Source organism: Hesperophylax consimilis, chromosome 13 (genome assembly GCF_061612785.1).
Source record: "Hesperophylax consimilis isolate HC1 chromosome 13, BYU_Hcon_1.0, whole genome shotgun sequence".
Classification (NCBI taxonomy): domain Eukaryota; kingdom Metazoa; phylum Arthropoda; class Insecta; order Trichoptera; family Limnephilidae; genus Hesperophylax; species Hesperophylax consimilis.
The window spans coordinates 33,291,451-33,318,563 of record NC_142848.1 but is presented as its reverse complement, the minus strand read 5'-3'; the positions used below and the strand labels follow the sequence as shown (position 1 = coordinate 33,318,563).

Genomic DNA, 27,113 nt, shown 5'->3' with positions numbered 1-27,113 from the left:
CTGCGTGGCGTCCAAGACATAGAGAGACCCTTTGACCTCTTCAGCCGAACTCTCTCGACTCCTAGGCTTGCACCGCAGTGGGAGGGATGGATTAATACGTCCGTCACTCCTAGACACACTGACCGCCAGATTCGGTCAAAATCTCGAAAATAAAACAACTACGAGAAGTTACGCTAACATCACAAGTGGAAAATACACGACACCTAAAATTCCAGTATTCCCCGTTATAATAAAAACTAAAAACGAAAATGAAGACATAAAAGAAACAATCATGAAAAATGTAAAAATATCTAAACTAGGAATCGGAGTAAGTAGCATCAGAAAGACATCAAAAAATGAATTAATAATCAATTTACAAAAAGCAGATGATATGGCCAACATCAAAAATGAAATCACAAAATTAAAACTTGAAGGAATACAAATTGAAAGCATTGATAAAAAAAGACCGTGCATGATCTTTAAAGGAATCGACGAAAAATACACACATGAAGAATTTATATCGGATCTAATTCTGCAAAATGAAGATATAAAAATAATATATGAAAAGGATCCAAATAAAATAAAATATAAAGGAACCATACCAATTAAAAAATTTCTACAAAAAAATATCATCCTCGAAACCAGTGGAGATTTGAGAAATCTGCTAATTACGAAAAAAAAAGTTAACCTTGGTTTTTACCAAATAAAAGTTGAAGATTGCAACCCTCTAATGCAGTGTTACCATTGCCAAAAATATGGGCACACAGCAGTGCGTTGTCTTCAACTTCCCAACAAACCAAAATGCCTTCATTGTGCGGGTGAGCACAACATTAAAGACTGCAACAGTAAAAACGAAACACCAAAATGCATAAATTGCACAGAACTTAATTTAAAATTCAAAACCACAAATACAACAGACCACAAATCAAATAGCGAAAAATGTAAACACAGGATGAAAATGCTTGCCTTCGCTCAAGAAAAAATTGATTACAATTAAAAATGGCCGATTTTATAATAAAACAAATTGACGAAACATACAAAATAACCGAAGAAATATGTCAAAATATTACGGAAGTCAATAAATGGTGTATTACAAACAATAACCCATTCTTAATATTACATATGAACATCCGAAACATAGCAAAAAACCTAGATGAATTCTTGATAAACATTAATGATCTGCATACATCACCCACCTGCATAGTGTTAACGGAAACGCACTGTAATGACAATCAATACATAAATGCGCTACCAAACTACAAAGGCATCGCTACAACAAGACCGATTAACAAAAATAGTGGATTAATTATATTTGTTAATGATGAGTGTGAAATTACTGACATTGAAGAAATTTATATACAATATGTGAACTGTCTAAAAATAGATATAAAATTAAAAAATAAATTATACAGAATTTTAACAGTGTACAGAACGCACAAATCAAACATAATCAACTTTACATACGAACTATGTGAATATCTTAGCAAATTACCGAGAATACTTACTTTTGTTTGTGGTGATTTCAATATAAATATTTCTGCAAACCATCACTCAATTGAAAAAAATAATTTCATAAACATGATGACACACCTCAATTTTAAATCTTTTATTAATAATAACACTAGACAAATTAAAAACCAAACGCCATCATGCATAGACCACATCTGGTGTAATATACATTTGAATGAAATAAAAAATATTAAATCTACTGTGTGGAAAACTAATATAACTGATCACTACGCGTGTCTTATACTACATGATACAAATAGAAAACTAAATACAAAACCCAAATTAAATCTTCCATATTCTCAAATAGACTACAAATTATTAGAAAAATCACTAAAAACTGAAAAATGGGAAGAAATTTTAATAAATAAATGCGCCAACCAAAGTGCATTACTGTTTGAAAACACTTTAAATAAACACGTTTTAGAATCAACAAAAAAAAAACAAATCGTCCCCAACTCAAAAACAAGAAAAATTAAACCTTGGATTACTCTAGGATTAATAAAAGCCACTAGGAAAAAAAATAAACTTTATAAAATAACACAAAGGCCACTAGTTAACAATAAAATTGTATTATACTATAAAAAGTATAAAAATATACTAACTACACTAATAAGGAAAACGAAAAACGACTACTACTCAAAAATTATAACAGAAGCTAAAGACAATAATAAAAAAATATGGTCAACAATAAATGAAATAATAAATAAAAAGAAAAAATATAAGCACATATCAGAAATCTCAGATGGGGAAATAATATATAACGTACAAAATGACACAAAAAAATGTTGTAATATTTTAAATAACTATTTTAATAACGTGGGAAAAAACCTAGCAAAATCCATAAATAAGACCAATATATCTAATCCACAACAAATAACACAATGTCAAATTAATAAATTTCACCCAGTCACAGAAATCGACATTGACAGAACTATTTCGAAACTAAAGGGAGATTCTGCCCCCGGCTTTGATAACATAGATACTAAAACAATAAAATCGATGAAAGAATACTTAATTCACCCCATAACACATATAATAAACCTAAGTCTAGCAAATGGCGAATTTCCCAATAACTATAAAAGAGCAATTATAACCCCCATTTATAAAACAGACTGTCGTAAAGATCCACAAAATTATCGCCCGATTTCACTTCTCTCGAATATATCAAAAATATATGAAAAAATTGTAAAAAAACAAATTTGGACATTCTTAGAAGAAAATAAAATAATTAATTATAACCAATTCGGATTCAAAAAAAATACAAGTACTCACGACGCGATAGCAAAAATAACCAACTATTTATATACGGCCCTAGATTCCGATAAAAAATGTCTTGGCATATTTATAGACCTCAAAAAAGCTTTCGACAGCATATCACATAAAAAATTAATAAGTAAATTAAAATCAGTAGGGATTAGTGGAAAAGTCTTAGCATGGATAACTAGTTATTTATATAAAAGACCTCAACAAGTAAAATTACTCAATCAAGTCAGCGATTCAAAATATAGCGACTTTTCAATACCCCAAGGCACGGTTTTGGGACCATTGTTATTTATTATATATGTCAATGATATATTCAATATTTCCAAATATGGAGACATTGTCTCTTACGCTGACGATACAGTCCTACTACTAAAAGCAAACACCTGGTCAGAACTAAATAACATGGCAAATACAGATATCAATGAACTAAAATTATGGTTTGATGAAAACCTGTTGACTTTAAACTCTAAAAAAACTTATTATTTACCATTTTTCATTAAAAAACAAGAAACACCTAAAGAAATAAACATAATTATCCACTCTGTGAAAAATACAGAAAACCACAAATGCAATATGTTATGCACAAACATAGAAAGCAAGACCGATATTAAGTACCTAGGCATAACAATAGACCAGCGTTTAAAATGGTCCCAACATATAAATATTCTGAACAACAGAATAAGGAAACTAACATATATATTTAGATGTTTAAGAGATATTTTAAACGAAAAATTACTTAGAACCACATACTTCGCTTTCTGTCAATCAATTATACAATACGGCATTATAGGCTGGGGCGGTACATATAAAAATCAAACTCAAACAATTTACATATCACAAAAACTAATAATAAAAACCATATTAAAAAAACCCTATTCATATTCGTCCGAACTTTTATTCAAACAATTTAAGGTCAGAAAATTAAGTGCATTATACTTCTACCATGCAACATTACAAATTTATAAAAACTATATTCAAAATAAAATTGCACCCTTTAAAAATAACAGAAATCTTAGACAAACGTCAATACTTCCTACTCCTAAATGTAAAAAAACAATAGGACAGTTCAACCATGAATATCTCGGAGTTAAATTTTTTAACTCATTACCAGAAAAAATTAGAAACATGAATGCAAATATAAACGAATTCAAAAGCCACCTTAAAAAGTATTCCGAACAGTTGAACTGAATCGTACCAAATATAAACAAATATAACAACACCCCCATACACACAAGCCCTGCTTATTTATGGGGGTACATCGAATACTTATATTATGTAATTAATAACCTACTATATTGTGTAATTATATTATGTAATTGTTATATTATGTAATTCGTGTATCTTTTTTTTACTAATAAAAAAAAAAACTATAATGAAAAATATATTTATTCATCTATTTGTACTGCATAATCAAGATATTTTTTAAGTTTTCAAGTTTTCTTATTCATACATGGTATTATAAAAATATCTACATATTTATACCATAATGTCATAAAATTAACAATCATTATGAGTCACAAAATTTCCGAATACTCGGTATTTCCTACAATGCAATAAAAAGGGATTAATTAAGTCCAGTAGTGAACTGGAATTAGGCTGGCACACCAATTCAACCCTTAATTATACTCTGCCATTAACATGTCTACGTTTTCGGGTGAGAGGAAAATAATTGATTTTGAAGTTATACTGTTCACATTACGAAGAGTCAAATTATTCCTTCACCTAAGAGTGTATTGCTATTTAACATCAATTTAAAACGTGGTTTTAAAAAATCAGATTCATCAGTGTGCTACTAACAATACAAATCCAGTCCACAAATGAATGTATGAAACATGACAACAATAGTCGAAAAAGTGTTGTTAGATGTTCATAAACAAAAATTGTATGTGAGACTTGAAATTGAAGTGATCACGGCAATAAGAAAAACTATAGAAGAAAATCAATTATTGAAACCACACAATCTAAGCATCCATATTGTGGTCAGTACAACAACGGAATAATTTGGAATTGAAATGGAGCTGTTATCACCAAACAATTCAAATACGGATGGGAGCACCGCTGTTGATGCCGGCACAACGATACAAGCATCTGACGGAGACCAATTGCTACCACCATATAACCTAAGCACGCACGAAAGATACAGTAGTTGATGTCAGCACAACAATCAAAGAAACAGATGGGAACGTGAAACTGACATCACAAACCAAAGAAAATTTAGACGGGCGGCCTATTTTTTATTAGAATTCAATAGAAGAATCTACGAGGAGGAATTTTTTCAATTGCAACACCCAATTATGGATCATGCCCACAGTGTTGATAAGAATCATTACAAAATTGACTGGGCGGATGACTGGATGTTTTCATGCATTGGAAGAGTTTACCAAATTCCGGATACCTTTGCAACACCATCGTATTGTATGTCTGTTCGGAAAATAATAATAATAATACTTGGATGACTTGTATAGCGCCGTTTTTGTGCAAAAACACCTCAAGGGCGCTGTAAAAACTTATAATACATTTCTTCAGTGATCTATGTTATTACTTAACTATTTATGGAGAAAATATACAGTACAATACTAACCTGGTAGGTCACTTGAGATTAACACTTAATTAACATTATCTAATTGTTTATTGGACGTAACACAAATTGAGAAACAAGGACCAGGGGAGAATAACGAAAGAACATAACGAAGTGAACAAAATGAAAGGACATAACGAAGTGAACAAATTGAACAAAATGAACTTTTTCACATAAAACTTATGTTTAGTTTTGATTTTTTTATGTGTCCGTAAAAAAGAACAGAAACAGAAAAATGTTCCAAATCCACAAAAAAAAACCAATATAATGTATTGGTTTGTTTCCTAACCAGTTTTTTTTTCCATTATTTCTGGCTTTCACCCTTCAAGGGTGTTCTTGGCCATCATTTAAAATTATTGAGAAAGGTGTATTGAAAGGTGAATTTAAATATTAATTTTATTTAAATAGGCAAATTTCAAAATTATAATGAAAATTGGAGTCGAGTTCAGACTTAAAAGAGATGAAATGTTGAATGGAGGGGAGGCAATTTTAGTTAAGGCTTGATAGAAGAGAGGATATTTGTTTAGAGAGGGACAACCAAAAAATATGTGATCTAAAGTTCCCACTTCTAGACCACAGAATGTACAATCTGGGGAGTCAAGGACGTGAATTTTAAAAAGATGGGAAGGAACGGAACAATGACCGATCCTCATTCGAATGAGTGAAGAAATTTCTTTTTTGGAAAAATGAGGGAATTGCTGAAACCACGGTTTTGATGGTATAGTCCTTTGCATTGAGGCATAGCAGGCTCCCTTGGATTGACTAGCAATGTGCCAATACTCTGACCAAACATTGCGGGATCTTTCTTTGATGATGGAAAAAATGTCAGATAAGGGAATGTGGTTTACGAGGGTAACAACAGGGTTGGACGCTCCTTGTTTTGCCAAGGCATCCGCAATATCATTACCCATGATACCAACATGTCCAGGAATCCAAATCAGAGTTACAGATTTACCAGAGCTTTGAATGGATGCTATCATCACTCGAATAAGGCATACAAAATGATCATCAGGATGAAGAAGAGGACTGGATTTAAGTTTTTGGAGGGAACTGAGAGAGTCAGAGAGAACGAGGGAATGTTCAAAATTATTTTTGATTATATATTTGAGAGATTCTATTATTGCAATGCACTCAGCTGAAAATATTGAAAATTGATTTGAAATTGAATGAAATATTCTATCATTAGAATTATTGTGGTAAACGTTAATACCTATACCACAGTTAGGAGAGTCGGGAGATTTGGATCCATCAGTAAATAAAAGAGAAAAGTTGGGCCATTTAGATAAAATAATGTCATTGAACATATTATTGACAGTTCGGGCCGGGAGATTGGAATGACTTTTAAAGATTCCGATCCCTTCTAATATTGTTGGGGATAGGGTGACGTGACTATATTTTAGTTTGTATAAGGGAAGTAGATCATTTTGGATGATGTGGAGCTCTGAGAGAGACTTAAAATTTTTACAGATGTCAGGAATAGGTTTAGTTGAAGCTCTGATTGTAGATGAATGGTTTGAGTCAATGAACAACGAGACGCTGGGGATAACCTGATGACATTTAGAATTTAAACATTTAAGAACAAATTTGTCAGCAAATAGTTGACGCCTTAAATAAAGAGGAGGATCAGAACATTCTACTTGAAGGGAATTGATGGGTGACGATTGCATCGCTCCAGTTATTATTCGCAAAGATTTAGATTGAATTTTGTCTAATTTATTAAGTACATTTTTTGAGGCAGTACTAAAAAGTGGGCAGGCATAGTCGAGATGGCTTCGAATAAGTGCATTGTAAAGCAACTTAATGCAAGTAGGGTGAGCTCCCCACCAAACGCCAGATAATGATCTGATGATATTTAAATTTTTTCGCATTTAGTAACTAAATTATTAATATGGGAAGACCATTTAAGTTTCCTATCAAATGTTACTCCCAAAAATTTTACTTCAGAAGCGTTGGAAATTGGAGAATTTTTAAATAAAATTTGAACGGGGGGGTTTTTATGGCGGTTTGAGAAGGTGACACACTGAGTCTTTTGGATTGAAAGTTCAAGACCATGTAACGTGAGCCATGTGCAAAGGGCATTCATGGCTTCGTTAAGATATTTGACGGCAAGAGGGATGATTTTGGATGATAAGAAGAAAGCTATGTCATCTGCGAACTCGATAATTTTTATTTGTGGGGGAATAGTGACATGCATATCATATGTGTATATATTATACAGTAAGGGGGACAATACATCGCCTTGTGGTAAACCCTTCCAAATAGACCTACTTTGAGGAGAAATATCTGGAAGTTCAATGAAAATTTTTCTATCTAGAAATAGATTAATAATTGATTGGACAAACATGGGGGGAAGGCCAAGGCCTAGAAGTTTTTTTTTCAGGATTGGGATGGAAACATTGTCAAAGGCGCCTTCTATATCTATAAAGACGGCAAGACAAACTTCCTGTTTAGAAATTGATAAATTAATATCAGTGCTGATGATGGCAAGGTTATCCTGAGTGGATATTTTTTCCTAAATCCAAATTGAGATGGAGAGAGAAGCTGTTTACTCTCGACAAAAAATTCTAATCGGTTTTTAATTAATTTTTCATAAAGTTTACTGAGGGTGGATGAAAGAGCGATTGGCCTGTAGTTGGATCCAAAATTTGGAGATTTGTTTGTTTTTAAAATAGGGATGATTATTTGAGAACTCCAGTCATCAGGCATTATACCAGTCTGGAAGATTTTATTTAAGATGCTTAAGAAGTGGTTTAGAACATTATCATTACTATTTTTGATTATGCTGTAAGGTATACCATCTCTGCCTGGAGATGAGTCCTTGACTGTTGATAAACCATTTTTTAGCTCAATTAAGGTGAATGGAGAGTCTAGCCAATGATTAGACATGGGAGTATTATAGATGGGCGTTATTTCATCTAAGTTAGGAACAGAAGGGGGGGCAATTTTGTCCAAGAATTCATCTATCCATTTAGAATGGGACGCTCGAGGAGATGGTGAACTGAAGGAGGATCGAAATCTTCGGATCATAGACCAAACTTCCGAAATTGGAGTGTTCGGAGATACTGAACTGCAAAAGTTGTACCACCCGGATCTTTTTTTTGACCTCAATACCCTTTTGGCATTGGATTCAGCGTTTTTGTATATAAGATAGTTCTCCATAGTCATATTGTAACGATAGGAAAGAGATTTAGCTTTCCGAATTCTTACTACTTTGGAACATTCCTCATCCCACCAGGGAGTTGGAGGGAGTTTTTTGAGAGATTTAGTTTTAGGGGGAGGATTTGATTTATTTATTGCAGTTATGAGCATTGATTTGAAGTTATTATAATCATCTTTGACGGAAAATATATCGGTGGCGGGTGAATTTAGTAGGAACTTGTCCATATGAGAGTTAAATTCATCCCATTTGGTGTGTTTCGTTTTAATCTTTGTCGAAATATGAGACTTGTCCGATTGGAAAGAAGTTTGATAAGTAATGATGATCGGGAAATGATCACTGGAGCAAGGGTCGGGGGACACCACCCACGAGGAGAGAGAAGCCAGACTAGTAGAACATATCGAGAGATCCACTGCACTGGGGTTTGTGCTGGGGCGTGAGATCCTAGTAGGAGATCCGTCATTCAAAAGGAAAAGGTTGGATTGATCTAGGAAATCCATCACACTTCGACCATCTCGGTCGGAGAAAGCAGAACCCCAGACGGGGGAATGGGCATTAAAATCGCCTAATATAAAGAAAGGAGGGCTTAGTTGACTTACAATTTGCAACCAAGTTTGTTTATTGAAGTGGGCTGTTGGGGGAAGATAGACTGAAATAAAGGATGTGTCCTTTATTTTAGCTGCAACCATTTGGAAGTCAGCATTGGGGGGTTTGATATTATTTATTGGGGAAAATGATATGGATTTTTTAATAAAAAGGGCAGCACCGCCGCCCGAACCTTCCGGGCGATCGTCGCGGAGACAGGATTACCCTCCCACATTAAAGTGGGTGGATGGAGTAAACCAAGTCTCCGAGATAGCAGCCAAAGAAATAAAGTTGGAATTTAATAGGTTAAGGAGATCAGATTTGTTAGAAATAGCACTTCGGCTATTCCACTGAAGTATTCTGACATCCTGAAGAGCCATTTTGAATAAATGATTTTAATGTGGAAATAATAGTAGCAGCGTTGGACGGTAGATTAGTTTGAGAAGAAATAAGGTCAATTAGAAGAATAATAAGAGTTTGGATAAATGAAGAATTGTCTTGGGAGAGTTTTTCAGAAAGTTTAAGAGAGTTCATTGAGGACGGATTATAATTATTTGCACACCCATTTGTGGCATTTGAAAGAGGTGAACCATTGGGATTTAAGAGCAGTGAGTTGTGTTGTTGCTGATCGTATCCAGGAGCCGGTTTAGAGATAGCGTTTTTGTATGTGAATTTAGTTGAACGAGAAGAAGTTGTTGTAGTGGAGGGAGGAGGGTTGGATGAGGAGTTGCTGGATAAAGCCTCAGCAAATGATTTTTTGACAGGCGGGAATAATTTAGAAGCCTGCAGAAAAGACAAGTTCTGAGAGGCCATAGAAATTTTAATATTTTTTTGGCGAGATTGTTCTGGGCAAGATGTGTTGATAGCTGTATGTGAGCCTGAGCAGTTAAAACATTTAGGTGAGGAGGAAGAAGGACATTGGTCAGCTGCGTGGTTTTCTCCACATTTAAAACATCTGGGTTGAGATCTGCATGCAGCTTTGGTATGACCAAAACGGCAGCAATTGAAACATTGAGTGGTGGGATATGTATACATTTCAACTGGTAATGAGTTGAAGAATAAATATATATGGGAGGGAAGAGATTGACCTTCAAAGGTGATAACAACAGATTGGGAGGGCTTCCAGGTAATTATACCCTCAGAGGAGTCCTTGTAATTTAGCCTCCTGGCTTTTATGGGATTGCCAATGTGTTGGGGGGTTGAAAGTGAAGACAGAATTTCTTCGATGGACAGATCGGTCGAGATACCTCTGACCAGGCCCATGCGAGTGACATTGAAAGTAGGGATATATGCCTTGAACTTTGAATTAGATGAAATGAAGATATTTTTGATGAAACTGTTGGCAGCTGACCCTGAGAGGAATTCGACGGAGATTCGGAAGCGACCCTCGGCTTTTACACCTCCAGGTTTGATTGAAAGATTCTTGCTATTTGATAGGAATTTGCCAAATTCAAGAGGGTGGATGGTTTTTCCTTGCTCAGTTTTTTGGGCGTATGCTATGAATGGGCCACGGGAATGAGGAGAATAAAATTTTGTTGGAGGAAGTTGAGAAAGTGCTGGTGGGGACAGTGAAGTCGAAGGCGAGTCAAGTTTTATTGGGGAAGAAGGAGTAAATTTCCTTTTTTTGGTAGAAGTCAAGATGACAGAATCACTGTCAGAAATTTCTACATTTTCCCCGTCTGGGGGGTCTGGAGAGGGATCTGGGGGCTTTGTAGGGGGTCCAGGAGGGAAATCTTCCTCCATTATTCACAACAGTAAACAACTACAATAATAGTATGAAAAATGACAGAAGTAAAAAAGTTTATAAATATCTGGAAATCAGCAGCGAAAAGTGACTCCTGGAAGATCAGGAGGGAGAAGAAACCTCAAGGCACAACACACTACACTTTTTTTTTGCCAGAAAACAAAAAAGAATGGTAAAAAATTAATTTTAGATAGAGCAAAACAAAACAACTGATGACAGCCAAATGTTATTGTTGCAATCCTTCCTAACCAGTTGTAGAACAAAATAATGCTAATAATTCGCCAAAAATTCGCCATTTCCTGTTTTCTTTCGTATTGGTTTGTTCCACATCCTTTTTGGCCAATAGCATTGAGTCATTCATTCGCCCGGAACATTGTGTAAAAAAAAAACAAAGCAATACTCAGTTCTTGTCTCAAAAAAAATATAATAGTGTCAGTTTGTTCTACGTCTGTACTTCAAAAATTAGGCCCCCACAACATGAGTTCGGTTTCTTTTGGGAGGCCGCTTGCAGAACAAATATCAGGTAAAATAAGTAATTATAAAAAATATTGATGACAATAATGATATACTAACAGAAAATATTATCTTTCCCCAAACGCCATGGATGTTTTACAGTCACAAAAATATTCATTGGACTAGACGAACTCCAGAAATCTGCTACTTTTAGTCCAAAAAATATTACTGAACTTAGTCATAATTTTTAGATGATTTATATCATGCCATTTTTGTGTCAAATCACCTTAAAGGCACCGTGGCACATAACTTTTATCGAGGACGATTGAATTAATAATGGAGACTACACACTAGAATGGGGGAAGAATATTCAATACACTGTAATTAACACAATGTATCATCTTGGATGGCCAATTATAACCATCCAGTACTATCTCAATTCTTATCAATTTAATTCTAATATTCTATTCCTTTTAAAAACATTACAAAACATACTTAATTTTACTGTATTTTTAAAGATATTGATTGCTTTGTCAAGCATTAATAATCAGTGAAAGTAAAAAAAGAAATATATGTTACAAGCGGGTTTTATATGCGCGGCAACAAAACTCGCCATTTAAACTCTGCTACATTTATGTTAAATATGTCAATATCCCAAGTGATTCTATTTAACAAGAAAGCTCTCCCCACTGGCACGACCACTGTTAGTCCTGCAGGCCGGGAGATAAAACAGTCTACTCTGCTGTAATGTACTGATGTAGTGTTTAATTATCTTCTAAGTATGAAATACACTCGAGATCGGAAGTATTCAATAAATGCTTTGGTACGTAAATGATAATTACAATCGTCTTACGTGATAGTCTTGCAGGACATACGTCCGTTCTATCAGAGATGTTATTCTAATGAGGGAAGCAACTGGAAGTGACCTGGCTACATAGGGATCAACTTGCATTGGATGTACTTGTAACCATTCGGGTACAACCAATATGCTGTCTCTGTCATGTGGTGTATGTACCGCTATCTACGGTAAAACCTTAAAACTACATTAAACTGATAATAATAACTTAGATTTAATGTCAGTAATGTATCATTCAACCACTCCTTAATAAAATACTACAGTATTTACTGAATGTCAGTCTTCTATCATTCACAACTCCTTAGTAAAATCTATCCAAAAATTAATGGAAATAATTGACCAAAAACAGTTTTATCATAGGTAGATAGATCAACAACTAACTTCACAATTTGAAAACTTTATTTTAGAATCTTTTTTGCCAAAAGTAGAAGAGACGTCTGTACACATTTACACTTTTGAATAAAGCAACTGGTAAACTGCCTACTGATCTAAGAATGTATGCAACTTACTGCCTCAGGAATAAGAGATAACATATCTAACAGAAAATTATTGTTTAAAATGAAATCTTAATTAGCAAAAGCATTTCCCCTTTTTAAATTGTATTGTGTGAACACCCAAATAGAGTTGCAAGTGTCTGAAGCCAGAGTATATTGTAAGGCTGAAGGGAGTGGGTGGGGAAGAAGACTTCAAAGGTTGGGAAGTGGCTGTTCAGATCTGGACACCGAACACAAAGCCATTTCTATCAATGTCTCGATTCTGAATTGTGGTCTTTCACCAGGACGATACTGAGAGTATAACTCAAAGTCCAACATTTACTTTAACCCTAGATTCATAACCATTCGTCCCACAGAACGCGCAAAACGTAAATTTGTTTCTAGTGTCTCGTGTGAAAGAGATAGAATGATGACCTCTCAAGTACCTTCCTAGATCGCTTGTTCATTAGTAACGCGGGTGCGCTTGCCTCGCAGTGAAGTCTTGTGGACAAGTTATAAACCTTTGAACGTCTGAGAGACGAATGTTTATGAATAGTGTAACTTTTGACGAGACTGCAAGTTATTTTGAAAACATTGGATTTGATGAGTTCTGGTTATACAGAGTAATAGTAAGTATATGATATTATTCTATATGAGTTATTATTTATAGTTGCATCTTATTTTATCGTTCAAAATGTATTATTGTGTGTATTTTACATTTAATCGTTTTATTTTATTTTAGAATGGATGATCGGCAAATTGATGACTATTTGAATCATTTATCTGATTTTGGTGATGATGATTTTACCAGTCAGCAAAAGGATGTAGATATCAATGATGTCGAAGAGCATGTGGAATTAGATGAAATGATTCCGACAGTGATAACGACATGGTTATGTAAAAGACACAAAATGCCAACTTTGAAGAGATGCCTAAAAGGAAAATCGCCAAAGTTTTAGATGAAATGCCTACCATTGCCACACCTGGTCCAAGTGGTACTCAAAAAAAGGTTTGTGGTTATTGTGATTATAAAAAACGGCATATGACAAAGTTCCAATGCAAGCAATGCAAAAAGTATATGTGCATGGACCATCGCGGCCTCATGTGTGTGGAATGTACCGATGAAATTTAATTTTAACTCGTTTATTATTTTTTTTTGTTACCTAATTAAACATATTAAAGAGTGCCATACTTAATTTATTTACTTTATTTACAAGTACCCCAAAACTCGTCACTTAAATTTAGTCGTCTGTGAGATGAATGTTTATGAATAATGTTCCTCTTAGATAAGGTTATGAATCTAGGGTTAAGAAAGTAAAAGAATGACCAAGTTTCGCTATTTAACTGACTTGACAATACTTGACAACAATCTACTGTTATTATGTTAAATATTATATCTCCCATTTCAATGGTATATTAGTTCTCTTGACAAACCAATAATCTCCCGAATAAGTCATTCCTACTCAACTTTCACACTTCCTTCTCCGTTCTTTTCCCAAAAAGCAGAATACAATAATGGTATGAAATAAAAACTATTTTAAAGTAATATTTTGTTTATTTGAAGAAAAAAACAGTGTTTATACAAATGTAATTAATATGAATAAAATCAACGAAAGTACTCACAATTCTATCTCGGAGGTAATATTTATTAAACCAGAACATGCCTACAATCATCAGAACATGCTGACAATCATCAGAACATGCTGACAATCATCAGAACATGCTGACAATCATCAGAACATGCTGACAATCATCAGAACATGCCGACAATCATCAGAACATGCTGACAATCACCAGAAACTGCTGTGGTTTTATTTGTGTGAAACTAAAAATAATATCAAAATAATTTGTTAAACCTAAACCTAACGCGCTGTGAATACACAGACACACAGACACAGCTTCAAAGTGCTCAAAAGTTTTCACCTACTTAAACAAACTTACGTTCTAAGCGCCTTACTTAAATATCGCTTAATTCAAACAATGAAACAATCGCCATTTTGCGGCGGCGCACAACTCTAGGGATGATTCAATCATTCAATTAAATAAATGTCAATGAGCGTGGAAATAACCAAGTCTCCCGTTATTAATGCTATTGCAACGGATGTGTTCTCCGTCTTTAGTTCTCAGTAGGTTCGTATTTTAGTCTGCCGGAATTACTTTCATTCTGAGTATTCAATATTTTATATACATTTATTTATACACGGTCGGGTCAGCGTTCTTGTGCTACAAGTTCATTCTATTTTACATAAGACGACAGTGAGGATTCTTCAGAGCGAGAAACTCAGACGCACTTGTAATTTACACAAACCATTTATTAAATAAAAGCATTCTTTCGTTGCGGCCGTCATATTCTCGCTTTGCTAAATTCTCCCGTTCTTTTGGCAATATTTAAAGGTCAAGCATTAAAAGGATCATTAATATTTCATCATTAATATATTTTGAATAAATACAGGAGAATTATGTCAATTTATTAAAAAGTCAAAAAAGTATAACATCTAAAATGATAATAAAATGGTCAAATACTGAGTTGGTACACTTTATTGGTAGTTCATATTTTCGTTAGAATTATTATAATAATTGTTAAAAAATCTATAAATAATATTGGCTGAAGAAAAATCATCAATCAGACAGATAAATCAATAGAATATACAAGCTCAGTAAGAAAGTACTTGTAACGGAAGCGGATGTCCCGTCATCTTGTCAAATATTGACAAGTCGCACAAAGTACTGCACGAAGAAACGGTGTTCTTTTTAAGGATCAATTTAGTAAGAAGTGCTAAATTGTAAATATACGTTCAACTTCACAAACTTTCAGACTGGAATGAAATATGTACTGCGCTCACTCGACGTACAGTCAGTATGAACTGTGTACACTGTACAATACAAGCAAAGAGCCACGCCAACTGAAACTAGGTAAAGTTATTGTAAAAAAGACATCACACATTTATACACAATCATAATAATATATAATATTGCCTTTGAGGAATCAAAGAATAAAATACAAGTCAATGTTGTACAGTATACATTAACGTTAACACCTATGCATCAGATAAATATACAAAGTTCAGTTCTTTTACAATTTATTAGATAACTCGGAACTTCGGGTCCCGCCCGACTCGAGGCAGGACCTGAACCAGGCTCCGTTACCTTAGTTTACCTTAAATACAAATAATTCACATTATATAATTCCCTACCAATGCCTGAATTTACTAATTTTTTCCCCGCTTGCCTCTTAATCTCTTTCGTCGACCGCCTTTCACACAACTTTCCCGATATCGCTCTCTCAAACTTCCAATATGAGACGAATACGTGTGATAATCTGTTATTGCCATATCAAAAAAGGCCCACACAATACATACGTTATAAATACAGTAGGTACAAATGAGGGGTATTTTCGCAAAACTGACTAATTTCACAAGAACGTTTTGCTGGGAAATCGCAAAAAACTGATATAGGTGTTAAATATATGATTTTATATCTGTTTTTTTGTTTGTTTTAATAATATTTTACTTTAATAATATTCGATTTGAATCGTCTCTAAATAGTATAAAACAAAGTCACTATCCGCGTCTGTCTGTTTGTGTGCTTAGTTCTTCTAAACTATGCAACGGAGTTTGATAGGGTTTTCACTGTCATTTAGACAATTTCTTCCGGAAGGTTTTTTTATATATTAGTTTATGCATGGATATTATATTTAGTGAAAGTAGAGAAAAGTCGAGAAACTCCGGGTACATGTCAGCTAGTAAAACATATCCATATATTGGAAAGTAATAAGATATTTACAATTGTAAAACAATAAGTCTGTTTTGTGACCAACTGTCTTACAAATCAACTAGAATGCCATGTCACATGACCAAATGCTCTCGTTTCTATTGACTGAAATGTTATAAGCCTGTTTTGATAGTAATATTGGATGGAATAAGACGAGTTTGCAAGAAACAGTCATTTTAAAAGTTATTTTTCAATGGGAATGAGTAGCGTTTGCAACATCGCGTTGCAAAAACATTGTGTAGAAAAATATTGCATTCATAAATTAGATAAAAATTGGAATAAATCAGTTTTGTAAAAATACCACACAAATATGTTCTCGGGCAAAGAATCTCAAATCAAAGGAGTTTGTAGATTGGAATGACGTTGTACAAAATATGTTACCAATAATGTGTACAGTGAAATCTAAAATACAGACGGAGCGTACCTTTGATTTGAATTCTAAGTGTACAATCACAGAGAAATGTAATAATAATATATAAATAATACAATACAATACATAATATAAATAAAGGGAAGCACCAAATACTGAGAAATAGAGATACGGTGCTGGCAGTCAACCTTCCACTCATTCCTTAGATTAGTTAGAGTAGCGTACAGGCAAAAGAGGATACAGTACCGCTTGAAGGATGAAGGACGAGTGTAGAAAAGGCGCCACTATGTGAGACCTTATTTAATAGGATAATAACAACACGATCACACTCTGTTTAGTATAAAGTCACTGGAAAGCCAGCAAGTTGATTGCTGTGGAAAGTATTTGCTAGGCCTCAGCCATAAGTCCTTAAGAAGCAACTTGAAACACCTCACTAGGCCATCAGCCGGTGGGGCACCTGCTGCGGGTGTGGACCCTGCCCCTGGTGCTGCTGCAGATGGTGCTGTTGCTGCTGCTGAAGCAGGCCGGCGGGGGGCTGCGGGTGCAAGCCCTGCATCTGCATGTGGGGGTGCTGCGGGTGCTGCAGGTGATGGTGGTGCTGCAGGTGCTGCTGGTGTTGCTGCAGATGCTGCTGCTGCGTGTGGTGGTGGTGGTGGAAGTGCAGCGGGCGGTGCTGGTGGCGCGGGGGGCAGCGGCTCGGCAGGGAAGGCTTGTCTCAGTAGGCCGACGCCTCCTTGTACTCGCTGCCCTCCATGGTGAAGAAGTCCTCCAGCTTCCACTGCAGCGTCTCGAAGGTGGGCCGTTTGACGGGGTCCTTGTGCCAGCACTCGAGCATGATCTCGTAGAGCGCGGGAGGGCAGCCGGGCGGACACGGCATGCGGTAGCCATGGTCCACCTGATGCAGCACCTCCGCGTTGGTCATGCCCGGGTAGGGGATTCTGCCGTAGGTAACCAGCTCCGTGAGCAGAATGCCAAAGGACCACACGTCGGACTTGATGGAGAATTTGCTGTAGTTGGCCGCCTCGGGGGCCGTCCACTTGATGGGGAAGCGCGCTCCTACTCGCGCCTCATACTCGTCCTCCTGAAAAATGAAAAATTACAATAATAAATTGAATTATGTATGATCGACAAACAATTTAATATTAATATGTGCTAGGTACCTACATTTTAATGCAATTAATTTAACTATTATCCATAATAATTTTGGTTTAGTGCTTTCACAAATTTTTTTGCGTTAACCCTACACAAGAGGCCCTGAAGAAAATAATTTCCGTCGGGGCCAATGTCATCTTTTGGGATGCAAGGAGTAAGGAAGGAAGGAGTGAACCATGTTGTAGGAGGGAGGAAACATAGAGGCTGGCAAATTATTACACAGCCGAACTTGTGAACTCGAGAACGAGTCACATTCTCATTGACAAAGGCATGTTTCCCGACTGCGCCGTTGCTGAAGGGATCAATAATGCAGTTCCTCGAATCGTCTTCCTTTGAAATACCGGTAGAAGGACAGCATTCCCACCCGACGCCTGTCCTCTCAAGATTGCAGCCCATTTATTAAGATAGGAGAATCTATCGACCGGACTATGGATGGCAAATTTAATTTTTATTTTATCTATTAAGTTTTGCTGTGGTTTTATTATGCATGACAGACATTAGCAAGCTCTATTTTATTTGTTTTCTTCTTTGTAAAGTTTTACAGCCTCTTTGGAATATATTATAGAATAACTCAATAGCAGGATTAGAACATACCTTGATGAGCCTGGCGAGACCAAAATCGGCAATCTTGACAATGTTGCTGTCCGCCACCAGCACATTTCTGGCCGCCAAGTCTCGGTGGATGTAGTTCTGGGACTCGAGGTACGCCATGCCGGCCGCTATCTGCGCCGACATGTCGATCAGCTGCGGCAGCTTCAGCCCGCGTCCCTTACCTGCAATACAAAATACAATATTTTAGAACAGTCAATTTTTACCAATCACGGCTTCCTAAATTTACGAAAATCTTCATAAAGAACATCATTAAGAAAAACAAATTATTATTTTTTTTGCAACAATATAAATATCAATCTGCCGAAATGAGATTATTAACGCACTCACAGACATACATTGTGATATCATACAACGTACATACACATCCCTTAGTCAGCGACGCAATACGACACAACGGACTGGGAAGTCAAGTTTTGTATTATTGTATGACAGTAGTATGCAGCCAGCCTGTTTGTATCCCAACGTGAACACTTCTGTATTTGTTAATGTCACACCCAAAAAAGATCATGTTTTAATTGACTTCACAAAACACATGAGTTCTGTGACAAAACGCAGTATTTAATAGCATATATCGTAAAACGAATCTCTGTTTTCCGGCAAGTATCCAGGAATGTGTTAAGAGGAGTGGCAGGAGTTACAAAATAGGATCAAATAAGAAACCTAATGATCCGAAATGGGCTTAACATCAAACCCCTGCTAATCTTCTAGTACAGATAAAATAGTGCCAAAATGCACATAATTCATGCATTCATGAAACTTTAGTCATACATTCTTCTTGGCAATATAAATGAATATGTGCAGAGTCCGCCCAAAAAAGAGGTGGAACACCCCTCTAGTGGGAGAGGGGGGACTGAAAAATACATGTTTACAAGCAATGGCGAATCCTAATCATTCTCAAAATTCAAAACTCTATAAGCAGTAATTGTTGATTGAAGTACTTGTACATAGCCGTCCTAGCTCAGTGGTCCAGAGCACCTGACTGTACATCAGAAGTTGCGGGTTCAATTCCCGTCGGCGGCATTTATTTTTACTCGGGAGATATTTTCAATTTGTATGGATATTTCAGGCGACTAATTATTGCTTATAATAAGTTGTTATCCTTTGTGCTATGCATAAGAAACCTTGTCTTATAAACATTAGTTTATCATAAAAAAAATTAAAAAAACTCTTTACTATGCAAATATTTATCAAAAAGTAATGGATTAAAAAAAACCCTGAATATTTTTTGCGGAACAAAAATAAAGTTATGTGCATTCAATGATAATTTCTTATTTCTTCATACAAAAATAATCACAGTGACAACTGTTTGTGTTTATACTTTGCTCTCGCAAAAAATCATAAAAAAAATGAATAATTCGTGTGAAAGTTGTGTTTGTATGGATGATACAAGTGCCAGAGGTTTTTTCTTTTGATAAAACAGTGAAAAAAATATCTGATTCACTGGATTTTAAACATTTTTAACGACATTTTGCAACTTAACCTAGGATCGTGTTCTTGTGTTCTTTGAAATGTCCAACCCACCAGTGCAACCCTTGCCTGATGAGTGCAGCCATCGGCGGAAAAAACGAATCATGATGTCCTCAACGTCCTCATCACACAAAATAGCCTCGGAACTGATTTCTCCAGTGTCTGAAAACGAGGAATCTGACGGCGAATCTGATTATTCAGACGTATCTGAAAAGGAGACCCATAGTATCCCAGTGTCCTCAGTGCAGATACTAAATGACACACAAGCCAGTCTTAGAGCACTCCAAGATGTCCTTGCGGAAAAGCAGTCTAGAGTGTCAAAGGACCAATAGCTACGGATAAGCGGATACATATCTGAAGTTTTCCGATCAGTATCACAGCTGCTGTTAGAAAGAGAGGCTTTCAAAGATGATCTGGCAACAGCCAATGCCAACTTAATGGTGGCAAAAGGAGAAATTACCATTGAAAAAGCCGAAAACCAACACAGGATTCAAAAAATCTTGCAGTTGGAGTCGGATCTGGGATCGGTGATGCGCAGAGTAGCTGATGCCACGGAGGCAAGCCTTTCATTTGCGGACATGTTCAAAAATGATCCTCAGAAGACGGCACCACCAATCAACCGCTCAGGAACTAAAGTTGGGACCCCCAAACCAGCTGTATGTATCTTCCCAAAGTTGGACTCTGTAAAAGACAGTGAAGGTACAAAGCAGCTTCTAAAGGACGTGTTGCGACCATCAAATCTTGGGATACGCGTTACGGGTATGAGGAATATACGAAACAAAGGAGTTGTGATCCATACTGCCACTAAAAGAGATAAAGAAAAAATTTTGAAAACCCCTTGCCTAACTAACTCGGACACTCTGAGCGCCAGATTACCTACAAAACGGCATACACAAGTGATTTTATTCAACGTTTCTCGTGATTTAACAGACGAGTGCTTCCTAAAAAGTGCCTTAGCAGGAGTACAGGACAAAGCAGACCTAGAATCCAAAATCAAAAATTGTAAGCTTCGTAAAAAATATCGATTTTATCCCAAAACAAAATAGACAAAAATATTTATAATTTTAAGTGGCATGCCTTGCTTGAGGAACAAGATTGCAACATGTTATACACTAAAATTAAAAATAATTTTCAGGATTTGTATGAACAAAGTAAAATTGTTATGTATTATAATCCCAAAAAAAAACCCCACGCAATAAAATCTTGGATAACTTCTGATATATTAGAAAACATAAAAAAAAAGATTTACCTTACAGAAGGTGGAAAAATACTCCTACCAATAAAATCTTTGAATTAGAATATAAAACTTACAGAAATAAGGTTACAAAAGAAATCATTAAATGTAAGTCTACCTTTTTTAACAATAAATTCAAAAATTATTTCGGAAATACCAAATAAACTTGGGATGAAGTAAATAAAATATTAGGACGCAAGTCTAAAAGTAGTTGTGACGAAATAATATCAAAATATATGTTAAACACGCATAATGAAGAAACCGTGGCAAATAATTTTGTTGAATATTTTACGAGCAGTGTTAGCTCTATGATACATAAATGTGATTATATAGCTTCGACCGTCAGACCGACAGAAGTTCAACATAGTATGTACCTACCAAGAGCTACCAGCGAAGAAATTAATATCATTGTTAGCAAACTAAACAATTCAAAGTCACCAGGGATTGACAACATTCGAATGTTTGACATTAAGAAATATATTCATATTTTAGGGCCTGTTATAACTCATTTTATCAATATAATTTTAAAACAAGCAATGATTCCAGATGAACTTAAAAGTAGTATCATTAGACTGATTTACAAAGGCGGCAAACATACAGATGTACAAAATTATCGGCCAATTAGCATTTTGCCAGCCCTAGAAAAAATACTTGAAAAATACATTTCTACAAAACTTAACAAATATTTAGAATCCTTCTCCTTGCTAGATCCCAACCAGTATGGTTTTCAAAAGAAAAAAAGTACGGAAATGTTGCTTCAGGAATTTTCAAATCATGTAAATCATGAATTAAATTTAAAAAAACATGTGTTGGTTTTATTCATAGATAACTCGAAGGCGTTTGAAACCATTGATAAAAATAAACTTTTAGAAACAATGGATGCAATAGGAATACGAGGAAAGCTACTAGTTTTGTTAAAAAAAAATTATCGGATAGACAAATAACAGTAAAAATTGTAAAAAAAATTTGCAAAAGAAAATATATTTCAACAGGTGTTGCACAGGGGTAAATTTTAGGGCCAACCCTGTTTATTATATTCGTCTCAATTATGAGTAAATTGTTTTCTTTCGGTAAACATTTTGGGTACGCAGACGATACGGCACTCGTAATATCACAAGAGGATTTGATTACTGCAATGAACCTTATGCAGCTTGATTTTATTGCTCTCCTAAAAGCCTAATTGTCTCATGACGCGGGTCTCATAATAAATGCCAAAAAAACTAAAAATATGCATATAAGATCACCACACGCCAGATACAATTTAATCCCTTCGTTATATACACATACTTTTGACTGCTTACAAAGAAATATTGCACAGCCCTGTTCATGTGAAACCATCGATTTTGTCAAAAATTATGTATATTTGGGTGTTACTATTGACTGCTACATGAAATGGGACGTACACATTACTAATGTTTGTAAACGTCTATGGACTTTAAAATTAATCTACCTATCTCTGGCTGAATCCACAATCCGTTATGGAATCACTTCTTGGGGACATTCTTGTAAAACTAATATAAGTTATATCCAAACATTACAAAACTCCCTTACAAAATTGATCCATAAATATACCAATGCACACAGAAGCGACACTAAATTAATATACAAGTCTCTGAATGTTTTATCTGTCAGAGGATTATTGTTTTATAATATTGTAAGTCAACATCTTATATTGTCTGATTCCTTGTATAGGGAAAGAGTTTTCCATAAACATAATACAAGATTCACTCAAAATGAAGGATTGGTGGTCCCGAAATGTACCAATAAATATGGTGAAAGAACCCTAAACTTTATTGTACCCAGAATATTTAATAAACTACCAATGACAATTAAAAATATAAACGTTTTTACAGCTAAAGTCAAATATAATCTAAGGAAATGGCTATTAGATACTGAGGATTTATATTGATGCCCTACTGAAAACCTGGTTTTCCTAATTGGAATTCACATTCTAAGGAAATGGAAAATCGTTATAAATTTGTATTACCTTATGTATATTAAAACCATAGAAGTACTTGTTGATTATATTCATTTGTTCATATTAAATTCATTTGTGCTTGTGTTGTTATATGAGGCTTATACTGCTTTTTACATATTTATATTTATACAATTCTGTAATTTAACCAACTTATCTTTATTGTTAATTTATCATCAACATTATACATACCTACATACTGTTTACAATTGTACCATATTATTGCAAAAACTACATAAGTAGTTTAGCAGGTTTTGAATGTCAATAAATAAAAAAAATTATATTTAGTTTTCAACTGGGGTGCACACGGTGTTACGTTAATCCAAAAGTGACATCATATTTTTTAAAAGCTCGGTGCGCCGAGCCAAAACACAAATATTTCGGCTCTGGAGATAGAAATGTGCAAACCTTTCACTCTACGAGACAGAATATTGCTCATATGAAATATTCCATAGGAATTATCTGTACTCAGGATTAACATTCTTTAACAAGATTATTTTTAGTTAATTTTGTATGAAGTATTCCATAGGAATTATCTCTCCTCAGGATTAGCGTAAGAAGATTATATTTAGTTAATTTTGTAATCAATCCATATCTATTTATCTTGAGACTAGTATGTGTGTACTTTGTTTTACTTTATTTCTAAGCTAATATTGTCAAATGAATTCTTTCTTACGAGATGAATAAAAGTTTTTTGCACTTCTCTAAATAAAACTTTCAAATACAAAAATAATGGTTTTATTATTTAATAATTACATCGTTAACAACACAGACATAGGAATTAATAGACGAGAAGATAATGGCGAGGGGTAAAATCAACTGTTGAAGAACGAAGGGGGTGAAGCTGACTGTGATTCGTCAATAAATCAATCTGACAGTAAATAGGCATCTCGCATTATAATATCAGCATTTACTTCTTAAAAGTAAAATCTGCTTTTGAATGAATAGACATTTTTACATGGGAGCGCAAATTACTCGCCACGTTATGAACAAATTTGCGAAGTCCAAATTCGGAAAAAAAATTCGGTTCTATTTTCAGAGTCAAATATTTCGTTTAAGTATTTAGTTAAGACACTTTTATAAATGTTCATAATTTACTTCCCAGCAACCAACCAGCTTTGTGTTTCGCGTCCAGACGTTTCTCGATGTGATAGTATATTATGTTTCTACAACTGATCCATATTATACGATGTGAATATGCTTAAAATAAAGTAAAATAATGCTTATATATGGAATGTAATACGACAATTGGGTTTATTCTCTTTTTCACATCTATTTTTACAAGTTTTCATACCACAAGCCACCATTTTGCCGTGTTATTTCGTAAAATGAACCGATGATGCCTCGACCATAGTTCGCACAAGAATGATGACGTCACGTTTTCAAATTTCACTTGAGGCCATACGCGAGCACAGCCGGCTCCAATGGAACCGGTATGGGGAGTGGGGATAATACGCTTTTAATCACTTAGGGCAGGTCTACTAATATTCATATGTCTATGGTTAACAACCATACATGCATGATTTTATAAAAAGAAGTTATTTAGTTTCAAAGTTGAAAATTGATCAGTAAAACGGGGTGTTTTACGGTACCTGTATACATATAACATTATGGAAGACCAGCAGGTTTTAATCTAGGATAATCGAAGTTGTGAAAATGAACACAATGAAATAGTGTATTGGTATTGTACCTTGCAGGAAGTCCAGCAGGGAGCCGTTCTTCATGAGCTCGGTGATGATGTAGATGGGCTCCTCCAGCGTGCAGACGGCGTACAGCTGGATGAGCTTGGGGTGGCGCAGCTTCTTCATGATCTGCGCCTCGGCCAGGAAGTCCTTGGGGTCCATGGTACCCGACTTGAGCGTCTTGATGGCCACCGGCGTGGTGTTGTTCCACAGGCCCTCCCACACCTCGCCGAACTGGCCGTGGCCGAGCTTGCGGACAAACTTCAGGGAAGAGCGGTCGATCTCCCATTGATCACGCGTGCGATGCGACAGACCCTCTGTCACGGGTTTCTCAACCTGGAACACACAATTACTCTGTTTAGCGTCATTGGTCAAAACTAATTTTAAATATTACTACCAAATATTTGCGGTCCAGCATTTTACTTATGAAAAAGAGTCAAAATCTCATAAATTCATAATATAATAAAAAAATAAAATAGCTGATTGTCAAAAAAAATCAGGTTTTCAAACATCACCCTGTCTCTTTTGCACTTTAGACGACCTTAGAGTCTATTTTTGCAAACCACGAAAGTCCAGGTCAATATTTGTTTGATAAAAATGTACTTTGTTTATCATCAGCTCAAATAGTGAATTTATTGTATTGGTACATTGTATATCCCTACAAAACCTATTAACCTTATAATTATTAAATTTTTGTGGCATGTGCTAAATGGGCTTAAACCAAAAGGTATTAAGTTAGTAGCGACATTGGTTTCAACATTTGTTTAGACGTTATCGCTTCTTTTGAAAGAACATTAGGTTTCAGAGGGCGTGTTTCATTTAAATGGCCAATCTTAAAAAATATAACAAATTATTAAATTTCAAAAAATATACATCAATATTGGATGTTGAAAAATACCTTCAAAACATTACAAAAAAATCAGGTGAAAAAATTCGGTTGAAGATTAACACAACACAAAAATCACTTTTCAAAATATAAGAGTGGCTACCGACTGAACGAGTAGTTAAGAGCTAATAAACAATAGTGCGCAAAAAAGATATACCAGCAATTGGAAAATGAAAACCGCCAACTTTTATTCGCTCTAGATAGTGAGGAAAAAATTCTGAAATCTATGTATCTTCAAATATACGTATGGTATGAAAGGGTTAAAGATTTATCAAACTTTTTGATTATTCATGTAAGTCATAATTGGTTCAACAGGTGTGATGGGCAAGAATCATACCCGATGAACCAATCATATTGTAATATTATGTTTCAACGTGCTTCATTTTCTGGACTGGAAAAATATATATACAACCTGACGAATTTTAAGATGGGGGTCACTTTCGACTTACGCAGGATCTTCAGTTCAATGTTATTAAAAGTCGAAAAGGAGGGCAGGGTTTTACGGTTAAGATAGGGAGGAGGGAGCATCAAAGAAAAATAACTCAGAAAAGAGGGTTGGAAGTCAATTTAGTTTGGGAATCTCTAATCTAAATGACATACTTCAGAGCAAATTAACTATGGGAATCTCTGATCTAAATGGCATACTTGTGAGCTAAGTAAGTTTGGAAATCTGTGATCTAAATGGCATACTTAAGAGCAAATTAATTATGGGAATCTCTGATCTAAATGGCATATTTGTGAGTTAAGTAAGTTTGGAAATCTCTGATCTAATTGACGTACTTGAAATCAAATTAATTTTTGGAATCTCTGATATAAATGACATACTTGGGAGCCAAGTAAGTTTAGAATATCTGATCTAAATGGCATACCTGAGAGCAAATTAATTTTGGGCATCTCTGATCTAAATGGCATACTTAAATGCCAAGTAAGTTTGGAAATCTCTGAACTAAATGGCATACTTAAGAGTAAATTAATTTTGGGCATCTCGGATCTAAATGGTATACTCAAGATTCAATTAAGTTTGGGAATCTCGGATTGAAATGACATACCAAACAAAGTCATGAATATTCCAAATATAATCATAAATGCACAATGCATCATAAATAATACTGGCAAAGTAAAATCACATGAATATTATGGTATTCCATTTGGCCTATCACTTTGATTTTCAATGTCAACCTCCAATAATTATCCTTGTGCTCTTTGCATAAAGCAAAGCTTCATTTTATATTTCTTTTATCAATGACTAGGTTCATTAGATAAAATATACACATTATTCAGTTTCGCACATTTCGTAAAATTTCAAATAATTCCGATTTTTGGGGGTGGTCGCTTTTATTGCTCGCCTGTGCAAGATTAGAAAATGA

At 35.0% G+C, this 27,113-nt stretch overlaps 1 protein-coding gene and 1 non-coding gene across 3 annotated transcripts in view; one reads left to right on the top strand and one right to left on the bottom strand.

The window, feature by feature from the left end:
* Positions 1-17,323: 17,323 nt before the first annotated feature.
* The window catches only part of Src42A (Tyrosine-protein kinase Src42A), a 201,029-nt gene continuing 191,239 nt past the window's right edge, over positions 17,324-27,113 (bottom strand). For both annotated transcript variants that reach the window (XM_089639036.1, XM_089639035.1), the window contains exons 4-6: positions 24,869-25,196; positions 18,485-18,663; positions 17,324-17,819 (exon numbers count right to left, since the gene is read on the bottom strand). In XM_089639036.1, the coding sequence (XP_089495162.1) occupies positions 17,454-17,819; positions 18,485-18,663; positions 24,869-25,196 (873 nt within the window). In that variant the 3' untranslated portion in view covers positions 17,324-17,453. The remainder of the gene's footprint in view (positions 17,820-18,484; positions 18,664-24,868; positions 25,197-27,113) is intronic.
* TRNAY-GUA (transfer RNA tyrosine (anticodon GUA)) lies at positions 19,450-19,522 on the top strand. The gene has a single exon. It is a non-coding gene; the product is annotated as a tRNA-Tyr (tRNA).